The following is an 11,152-nucleotide window of genomic DNA, read 5'->3' on the forward strand; positions in this document are numbered from 1 at the left end:
TGTCTCTGCTGACCACATTGTGGATGTACCAGTTTGCCACAGTGGATTGCAGCATAAATCTGTACCGATATCGTCAAGTTTGGACGAGGGGACTTTTACTAGATGCTGCACACATATGCAATGCCAGGCATGTTTGTTTTTCATTCATTTCATTTATTTATCTTTATTTTTATTCCCACAACAATATGCAACATATATACATATACTTGAAGTATGAAAACATACAGCTCATAGTTGTTCAAGGAAAATGTTCTAGGCACCTTCCATGTACATGACATAGTAGAACATTCACCATGAAGGAAAGGGACAAAGAAACTAAAAGCAGTGTACTGTACACATTTAACAGACAACAGAAATGAATGAACGCAATATCAAATGAGATGACAATGGAACAAGCTTTCTATCCCTCCAAAATTGCTTTCGTATAATTCAAAAAGTCATTTGTATTCCATATCAATTGTGCTACATGGAATGCATTTTCCAAGTACTGCAACATGACGATGGTTTACTGGACATGGTTGGAAATTTGCAAAACCTCACTCCAAAATTGCTTTGAAAGACTCGGTATTGTGCAGACATCTTTAAGACAAGTAGTCTGTTTAAAACATATCATGTGACATATGTACATATATATACCACAACACAGACTCATACTTGCTGCATTTGGACAGCAGGGATAAAATAGCTATTAATATTAAAACACAACTAGTCGCTTAAGCCTCAGTCAGCTTTCAGTTATGATATGCAAACAAGCTAAATCGGCTACTTCCCTTTCAAATTTGCGGAGTCAGAAAGTATCTATTCCTTTAGGGTTGCAACTAGTTACATATATGTGGCACTCCACATAAAATAGGTCATACAATAATTGCAATTGGTGTTCGATCAGAACGCAAGCTCTTTGTACGAGACGCACCCTTTTTTGGAGCTTGCGTCGTCCCTGAACAATACTTAGGTCCATTTGCAAAACCCTGAATTCAAACAATGCATATTATTCTTTGCGCATCACTGTTCTGATATCACTCTGCATCATTGTAAATCAGTTGTCATCCCTTCCACGAAAGCACTGATGCCCCAAACGAGACCAATAACCTCAAAATTTGAAAAACTTACTGATTTCTGCCAAGAGGAATACTGGAAGTGTCCACACACCGCCTATCATCAATTTACTATCGTACAGCACGATTGTCATGAGACCTCCACAAGTATGCTAACCTTGTACACGAATTGCAGACCAACATTAAACATTTAACTCCCTTTCAAGGGATGTACTTACCCCGATAAATTCTGGTAGCCCGTTGCTGTCGGGGTTATGGATGATCAAGAACCTCATGTGCTTGTACTTGACCTCCACGGGAGCTGGTCGTACTCGAGAACTCATTGTGCTCTCTGCTGTAATCCTCATTGAAGTAGAGATTTCCTTTGAAAATTCAACGACCCACGTGGAATTAAAAAATCGATTTCAGATGGTACATCAATTTTTCCCTTTAAATTTGTACCTTTTTTTGTATTTCCCTCTCTTCTATTATTTCCCTCTTTTGGAAATATTTTTCCTACAAAATATTTACAAAATGTAAGAGGAATCTGATAGGTCCCACACTTTTCTTTCCCCCTTTTTTCTAATATTTTTTCCCCCCTTTAATTTTTTGTAGCAAAAGCACCAACTAAGAAAGCCCCGGAAGGTTAAAGGTGAAGGGAAACTAGAGAAATACTGGGGAAGTGTGGCCTTAACCCATTCGTGACCGGACCGGTTTGTTGTGGCGGTGGCCCCCGCGGTAGTAAAGTGACGACAAACATAAGTGATAAGATTGCACTAGGTGAGGTCTTCCCAGCTCTGAAGATCATGTGATCTCACTGAGTACGGGGAAGTTGTCTGCTTGCAAAAGTTACGACTCAAAAAGATCGCACAAAATGCTGTATGCAAGAGTCAGAATATGAACGGAGCAAAACTCTGGTTCTGAAGTTTATGTGTGCTGGCTTCTGCAGAACTCCCCTGAAGCTGCTCCAAGCAACGCCATCCAAGACAATCTTGTGAGTAGAGAGGCCTGCGAGACAAGAACAAGAAAAACAGAATTACAAGTCGATGTAGACCGAGCAGGAAAGAGATTTACAGTACGAATGTCGAGTTGGTGGATAGCAACCTAATCCTTCACAAGGAAGCAAACTTGGCCAGGAGTTAGAATTTCAAAGGTCTCTGGGGGAAAGAGATGCCTTGACAACACAGGTTCCAGGAAGTTGAAATAATATCTAGTGATAACGATATTGTTAACCTAGTTGCTTATCCCATGGATGCATTTGGATTAATGTGCACCGGTAATTCAAACACCTTTACATTACTTTAAGTTTCTTTGCTAATTAAAGCAGCGACTGATGCATAGAAGAAGACAACTCATAAGAGTAGTCTATGAAGCAAACAACTCTGTGAATTCTTACGGATCTTGCAATCTTTCCAGCCTGAGAATTTGCCACTGTTAAGTTTTTTTTTTTTGTGAGTGTGATCATCCTGAAAGGATGTGACCATTATTCAAGGTTACTGGGTGATCGCTATCAAAAATCCCAAAGTCAGTCCTAAAACTGCTTTCATTAAACATGAAAGATGCCTGCGAGAGAAAGGTGGATGTAAATATTAAGCTGCACGTAGCTTTAAGCAAAGTCCAACGGTCTCTTGAGCAGACAGCCCACACAGGAAATGAGGAATGCAGGTAGCTGAATATCAGCACACTATACATACTGTATGCCACACCTTTAGCAAACCATACCAATGCTAAAATCTTTATATTGACAAAGTTTCCAATACATGTGAATGTTTGTCTTGAACAATGATACTATCATACTTCCCCCCCCCTTCCCCACCTTTCCCCCATTTCAATCATGTACATTTCATACTATAGCGTTGCTTTCAAATGTTTATGCTAAAGCAATTCAACACATCTGAAACCAACCTCAGACAAGGAAGCAACTGTGCTGTTCTTTTCTTTCCTGGTTTGGTGCAGGCACTCTAAGCATATTATACTCATAGTGTAATTTAAACTTACAACACAAGTATACCTAAAACCATACTGTCATCCTGGACAAGAGTTGTGGCTTTATCATTTTCAGCATTCCCCTCAAAATATCCTAGTTATCAAAATGTCCGTTGCTGTACATCTGATTTGAGGCTGTTTTTGTTTTAATATAAAGCCTCGTGAGCCATCAGTATCAACCAACATTGTTGTCACAAATAAACATTATCGATATGCACTGACTCCTACAGCAATGGAAACATTCATGTCTACACATGTTTTGTTCAGGCCTCAACAAATCGACTCAGATATCATCTGCCTCTGAGCGATTAAAATTTGAATCAATGGGCAACCTGAACAAGTATGCATGCGTTATGGTTGACATTTGGCTAGCGACTCGAGGGTCAGTCCTGAGACTTCTGTTTATCACTACCGTTAGTCCGTTACTAAGCCACGACAATAAACAGAACCTTTCATAGCAAACATTTCTCTTGGAAATGGTTACTGGGTGCCATTGCAAATGTAAACCCGATGCAATTGAAATGTAAACCCGATGGTCTTTCTTACTACTGTATTTTGATGCAATGAATCAACAGTGCACTACCACAAATATGATATTAGGTTTTTATTGAGGTATTTCGAATGACATGATGAAATTAAACAATTGCAAGTTACAAGGCCAATTTTTGGTTTTGTTGTCAATCCATACCAATGCAATTTTAAGTTCAGCTTTGTGTGGGCAGTTGGTGTTCATGAGCTTAAAACTGAGCATAACCCTTTTCGTTTGAGAAAGTCTTGAAGAAAACATTATCTCAAAATTCATGTGCTGATCATTGATCTCATGCCACATTTGGCCTAGGCTAGTATCATGTACAGTGATACTATCAGAAGACATACTCCAGTACCTTAGTACACACGACAGGGCACGGGTCTTGTCATGTTTTTGTTTCAAACTGATTGGGACAAAATAGGTTTCATGATTCTGTCACAAGCTTGCAGTTTTCCACTTTCTGTTGTCAGCTGAAGTTTATAGCCAACAAAGGATACTTTCCAAGGCACTTAACCTAACATTGGCTTAAGTTAGAACTTAGTATTGCCTTGCTTTGTGATCTCTCATAGGCATTGTACTACACAGCTAGCACACAGGCTATGCCGTACAGTGCTGCATAATTACTTTACAGCCTACAGGTCAGTTGAACTTTACGTCGGTTGCAAACTTGTAGAATTTTTAAATTTTAGTCATCTGTCGGAGGCTGGTTCCCTGGTTAGAACAGAAGGTTGAATAATTACCATAACCATCCCCGGTTAGAAACGCAGGGCTATCAAAAATGAAAGTTGAGGGTATCTTCACCGCACTATATTCATATTAACCACACTTGCAATGATACCAATGTATAGCTCGCTGTACTTTATGCGGTAAAGAGTGGAAGGTTCAACTTGCCCACAGTTACGACCAAACAGAACAAAGACACAACAGTGAACCAAGAAAAGAGCAGGGAAAAATTGAAACGAGGAAACAGTGTATATCAACTACCAAGTCTTTTGACGTTAATCAGCCCGGGGGTACGTACGCAAGATTCACCCCGGTTTTAATTTGGCTTCTCGACAATGCACACAAGTCACCTAGCAGGATGAACGTTTGGACGAGTGTGCTTAATGGATTAAAAGAATGAGAGTTCTTGCGTACGCTTAATGGAGACTTCCCTGTCAACAGATTTTAAGGACGTGTGCCAGGCCAACCGGTTGAAAGGCACTCAGTCACTACTGCCACCATTCACACACTCTTTGTTAGTGTCTGAACTCAAACATTTCATTCTCTCTGTCTCTCTCAATCCCTCACTTCTGCTTGCAGAATTGCCATAACAAATGGGAAAGAAAAGAAGGGTAGGGGGGGTGGGGGAAATGTGTCGACTGCACGAAAAGGTTAAACAGCTTTAAATGTGCTTTTGCCAATGAAACTGAAGTAGCTGGAAGCAACTAACGACACGAATGGCCGATTCAGTTTCAACAAAAAACTACTCGAACATTGAATATTGATTTCAGCCAGCTAACGTGTATATCTTGCAGTTATATTAGACACTCTCTCTCCAAAGAAGTAGAAAAGAGAGAGAAGAAAGGGGGACATTGTGAAAAGAAGTAGCAAGTCTTATTGATTATAGGAAACAATTGGTAATGTTGACTGTTCAACCTTCCCACCCCCCCCCCAAGAAAAGACAATGTGAAATCTTTTCAAATCAGTACTTTTGGACTCTATATATAACATAAGATGTGATCAATTTTGATGGTTTTTATCATGACAAGTACCTGGCATTGAAGTATTGACTTGCTGTTGGCAGATAATACTAGACAATGGGATTCAAAGTTGACTCTGTACCTAAAGTAAATGGAACGAGCATTAAGACTGTCCAGAGGTAAAACTTATGGTTTTAATTTTCAGGGAAACAGCAATCAATATTGTGCAGGTTCATCAAGTCAGTTTAATTTCACTCAACCTATATATAATATTTGTAACATTCAAATTTTCTGCAAAACAATGGTAGAACACAGAAACAGCAATGACTGCAAAGCCCCAAAAAATATTATCTACTATATATGCAATCGTATTCATTTTAAAAAGCCGGCAAAGGAAAACAATTTTATAGTCCAGTATTTGTAGCTTTTCACATAATTCAAAGTTGGACTATGTAAGGGGTGGAGGGACAGTAAATTATCGGGGTACATCACAGGATGTGAATAATTTCCTAGGTTTTAATGGTCAATGAGTCCAAACAATAACAGCACTTCCTTAACAGATAGTCTTCGGGGTAAACTCTCAACAACAGTACGATAGCGAGATACTTGGAACAACAGGTCACTTCATCATCAATATTTTGGCTTTGCTCACATCTAAGAACACACAGGGGGGGGGGGGGAGGGGGGTCAAGGATCTACTTTACTTTATCCTTGGGGAGGGAATAAAGCCCACCCACCTTTGAGAATGGGCAGTGGTGGACTGAAGCCGAAAGAAGAGTACTATGCAAGCGGGAAAATTTCTAGATTATTATAGGGATAATTATAGGGCGACACTACCCGTCTTTACGTTCACGACCAGTCTCTGATTGTGCAGAAGCGACAGGAGCAAGCAACCTGAGATCTTGGTTCACATGATCACCCGGAGCACTCGCGATACAATCTCACGATCAAGATCACACAAGCATTCACAATTTCGATCACACTTGTGGTAACAAACGGCCCTCGATTTTCTAAAATGTGATTGATGTTGATGTGATGATGATGAGTTGCTATCACAATGCTGATGATAGTGGCAGCCACAAACTGGCCAGAGCCACGCCCCACAAATTCGGGCTATTTACTTGGTGATTTAATCCTGCACAGTGAACAAACCAACTTTCAGCATAAACAGGTGACCATGAGAAAACTTTGTTGGCAGTGACTAAGACCACCATCAAACCAAAGGGTATACATATATTGTTTTCATGTACATACAAAAGTTTAAATCAATTGAAACAAGTACGATACGACTTGGGCAAGTCAGAGAATAATTTAGGGTAAACATTTTCAGCAGCAGTTTTGAAGGCTATGAAACGTCCTCAGATTTGGCACGTTAAGCGACGTTCAAAACAAGTCCTGTAGAAAATCAACCAACGGAATCAATCATGACAACTCTTTGGCCACCTCTAGTGTATTGTTCAACTACACACAAAAACAATTTTTTGTTTTTATTTTCTGTGTTACCAAATGAATTTTATCATATTATAATTCTATCTAATTCAAATTTTAGTTCTCCTGTTATTATTCAGAAGAAACTATAACACACAGTAAAGTAGAAAACTAGCATTATATGAAGGACACTATAAAATCATATCAAAAATATTGTTAAAGGGCCATAAGAAAACAAATTTCAAAATAAAGAAACAGAATCTTCAATTCAACAAAGGTTATTGAAAGATTATAGACAAGAAAGAGACAGGACAGGAGAAAACTGAAACAAGAAAAATAAACAGGAAAGATCAAAAGAAAGATCAAAATAAGTGAGTGAAGAAGGCATTACTGAAAAAAGGAAAGAACAGACTAACATGAGAGTACCTTACCATTATACTAGTGAAATGTTGTTAGTGTATGTCGCAATGAAATGCCTATTCACATCTGCAGTTTTACAGGCTTTGTGCTAACAAGCATCTTACCAGTAAGGTAGATGGGAAGTTGCAGTAGAAGAATCAAGACGGCTAAGAGAGGGGCACAGTAAATATGTTTTGACATGTACAGCTCAAACTGTTTGATGCCAAAGTATCGAACGAAGATGGAGAGAATGCTAGGGACTACACACAAGACATCCCAATTTGGTGCGAATAACTCCACTACATCATACATGTATCATTTAGGAGTTGCCCAAGTCTGAACAATGTATATATGTTCCTTAAACCTAACAACATATTTGTACAAATTATCAATGTTTTTTTCTACAGTTTGAACAAATCTTAGCCTAGAAGGAACTGCCCAACAGATTTCACATTCTACATCCCTTAAAAAAAAATCCTGTTCCAGGATCTTGTGTTCATTGCAATGCTGACAGTCACATTAAGAATGTTACTAGGCTTTGGCAAGTAATGTGGTTCTACATAAGGGCTACAACTGCTGCTTGCCTAAACTAAAGACAGGTTTGTAATGTTAACCTAATTAGCCTAACCTAACTAAGTTAGACCTAACCATAATTTGTGTAAGCCTAAGTTAGTGTTAGGTCTAACCAGACAATTTAAATTAGGCCTAACGTTAGGGCTAGGAGAATAACTAGTCTGTTTGCGATCGGCTTGATAGAACTTCGTTTACATTTTAATTGATCAGACGCTGTGTTTTTATCCAACTTAATTAATAGGTTAGATCTTCTACGAATTTAGCCAAGGTTCATCAATTGGCTAGGCCTCAACAGTATTCAGCAAGAACATGTGGTTGCCTCGCCTTATATTTGTACTTAAGTTGTAGTTCGCATTAGTCCATTGGGTGGTCGCATGCCCACCTAGGCTACTAAACTTCAATGTAAACGCCCAAAACAAGTGAAATCTTTGTTAACGACAAATTAAAATACCTAAAGTTAACCGAAAATTACGAACCGTATTGAACCTGTACATGAGGGTGCGAATATGGGGGAAATCCACGGTTAAAACTGGATAAAACCGTCGACCAACGTGTAATCTCCTTCTGGTGTACATGTCACGAAAAAGAATGAAAGGAATATGTACCGTACTACTGCTATTGCTAGTGAAGCATGCAGTACTACTATTGTATGGCATAGTACGGAGCTCGAGAGTGGCAAGTCTATACACTGTATATATTCGTATACATATGTACCAAGGTAACAATGAGGAAACCACAATGACACAAGGCGACTAGATACGAAATGGAAGCCAAAACTTGACGGTGACAAATTTTCTTAAAAGTTGTTCAGATTAACCTCTATTATGAGGAATAAATCTTTCCTTAAAACCGAAGACACTGTTCATCATATTAAACAAATGTATCAAAGAATTTCATTTTAAAGGAAAGATCCAATGAGACTTCTAAAATAAGTTTCCAAGTAATTAATTCCTACATTGTGGTACCTAGATGCCTTCTGCATTCTGTTCTAAACATTCTAATTTTTGCTTTCTAAACCCTTTTGGTAACCATACTTTCCCAAGAAATAAGGAGCAATGTTAAATTCCACACATCCTTTTCATCTATCATCAGGATTTATTCATCCATAACCAATCTGATGTTTATTATGACAACAAACCATTTCTAATGTGTAGGAAAGTGTATGGTACGCATCTAGTACATTTATTCTATTTGACAATGGACATGCGCATAAATCTTATGCAAATCTTCCTTTGTAAATACTTGCAAATTCCAAACATTCCTCATAAACTTTCGGTTCTCTCATTTTCCGGGGTTTTATTTAGCAATTTGAGTTTTGAAGACGATATCCACTTCAACAGATGTAAAACGCGACATATTTTGAAACGGTCTCTGTGGGATTTTCAATAACAAAACTGGCGCTTTATAAAAGCTTTGGCGACTTTCATTTCTCTTGGCTAACGGTTACATGATTGCGCAATAACAATAACCTGACTGAGGGAGTCTAACAGCTAACAGTGTACAGATAGTATATACTTTTACAGTCGGGGCTATCTGTATCATGATGGTACGAACTTCACTTGACCTTAAAAGTTAGAACGGCATGATCACATTGTAACAGTCTCGATGTAACGGAACTTTGGTTAAAAAGACGCCCATTTTTTCCGTGCATAAAATATATCTTGGGTGACTTTCCTTTAAAAAGTACCGTGCGTATGGAAAGCCGTTTTAACATTTAATAAGGAATTTCAGATATCTCGAAATAATTTCAGATATCTCAAATTAAATTACAGATATCTCCAATTTATTCAAGATATCTACAAATAATTGCAGATATCTTAAAATCAATTTCAGATATCTCGAAATACAAGGGAATTTCAGATATCTGAAATTGAATTCGAGATATCTCGAATTCAATTACAGATATCTGAAAATACCTGATTAAATGTTAAAATGGCCTTCCATACGTGCCATTTTAACATTTAATCGGGAATTTCTGCATTTACATTACAGATATCTTAATTGAATTCAATTTCAGATATCTCGAATTCAATTTCAGATATCTCGAATTCAATTTCAGATATCTGAAATAGAATTTCAGATATCTCGAATTCAATTTCGGATATCTCGAATTCAATTTCAGATATCTCAAATTCAAATTCAGATATCTGAATTAGAATTTCAGATATCTCGAAATCTATTTTAGATATCTCGAATTCAATTTCAGATATCTGAAATAAAATTTCAGATATCTCGAATTAAATTTAAGATATCTCGAATTTAATTTTAGATATCTGAAATAGAATTTTAGATATCTAAAATAAGAAACAATTTAAGATATCTGAAATTCCCGATTAAATGTTAAAATGGCTTTCCATACGTGCGGGTCTCGTCTATTAATGAGAAACTATACATGATTAATTTCCTCGGAACGTGGACAGCTTAATTCCTGGATATGCAATCGTGGATCCCAATGGTGGAGTTGGGACCGTTTTCACCCCACACACAAAAATATTGTACCTTTGTACCTATGTATGCATGAGGTCTTAAAAGAAAGTATTGGGAAGGCGCTTGATAATCCTTATTTTTCGCAAATCTATGGGAGGAGTTGGGGACTGGTGGTCCAGCCGGCGATGGCAATATTGAGAGAATTGAACTGCCGCTCAAATTTGTATGCACGTATCGCAACCTGCACGGTATGACATCACTGTTACATCAATTTTCTTACAGCCACCGTATATTGATATTGTATGGCGAAGCTCAGATGATGATTGACCACATGTCGGTCAGTAGGGGGGCACAGGGGGGGGGGGAACGCTCCACTCAAAGTTTAAAGAAACAAATTTAAAGTGCTTAAATTTTTATGACCCAAGTTTGTTAATGAAATTACCCTCTTCATTCTGTAATTATAAGTGCCGTTTTGATGGAACATTAACAAATGGTATTAAAGTAGCTGTTTTCCTCTTCGTGATAAACATTCCAATAGGTTGGAATTGATCATGTGTGTCGTCAAACCAAGTAATGTATTTTGTTGCCCTTAGAAGCTTAAATTGTACCCCTTCATCCTTCCCCTGCCTCCTATAGTTGATACCTCTTCCACCGTCACTGGAACGGCCATCGTTTTATTCTCACCTCCGACGGATCGGCTCTCAAAACTTAATAAATAAGTAATAAGTAAATAAGTAATAAATAAGTTAGTGCCACTTAGTGAACGTATAATAAAAAGCAGTGGCGTGCACAAAGTGGCAGGATGGGGGGGGGGGGGGGACTGGACCTACCTCCGATCGTCAGTCAGGGGAAATGATACAATCGGGGATTTGTGCATTCAGCCGGGAAGAATTGGGCTCCCCCTACAATTTGCAACCTCACACAAAGTGTTTATTAGAAATACCTTTATGTAGTGTCAGGGGCAGGGGGTAGCCAGGTTTTTGGTGTGGGTGGGGGAGTAAAATTTCTGTCCCCATTTTCAGGCACATATCGGTAGATCACCGTCCTGGGGGAGGGGTTTAAGGGGAGGGTGTCCCCCTCGTCATTTGATTTTT

At 38.4% G+C, this 11,152-nt stretch overlaps 1 protein-coding gene across 1 annotated transcript in view; it reads right to left on the minus strand.

Annotated features, from left to right (window-relative positions):
* LOC139955002 (protein tyrosine phosphatase type IVA 1-like) overlaps positions 1 to 8,266 on the minus strand; it is a 34,652-nt gene extending 26,386 nt beyond the window's left edge. The window contains exons 1-2 of the mRNA XM_071955099.1: positions 8,108 to 8,266; positions 1,274 to 2,042 (exon numbers count right to left, since the gene is read on the minus strand). Of these exons, the coding sequence (XP_071811200.1) occupies positions 1,274 to 1,402 (129 nt within the window). The 5' untranslated portion in view covers positions 1,403 to 2,042; positions 8,108 to 8,266. The remainder of the gene's footprint in view (positions 1 to 1,273; positions 2,043 to 8,107) is intronic.
* Positions 8,267 to 11,152: the final 2,886 nt, after the last annotated feature.

The sequence above is a fragment of the Apostichopus japonicus genome, chromosome 17 (assembly GCF_037975245.1).
Source record: "Apostichopus japonicus isolate 1M-3 chromosome 17, ASM3797524v1, whole genome shotgun sequence".
NCBI lineage: Eukaryota > Metazoa > Echinodermata > Holothuroidea > Aspidochirotida > Stichopodidae > Apostichopus > Apostichopus japonicus.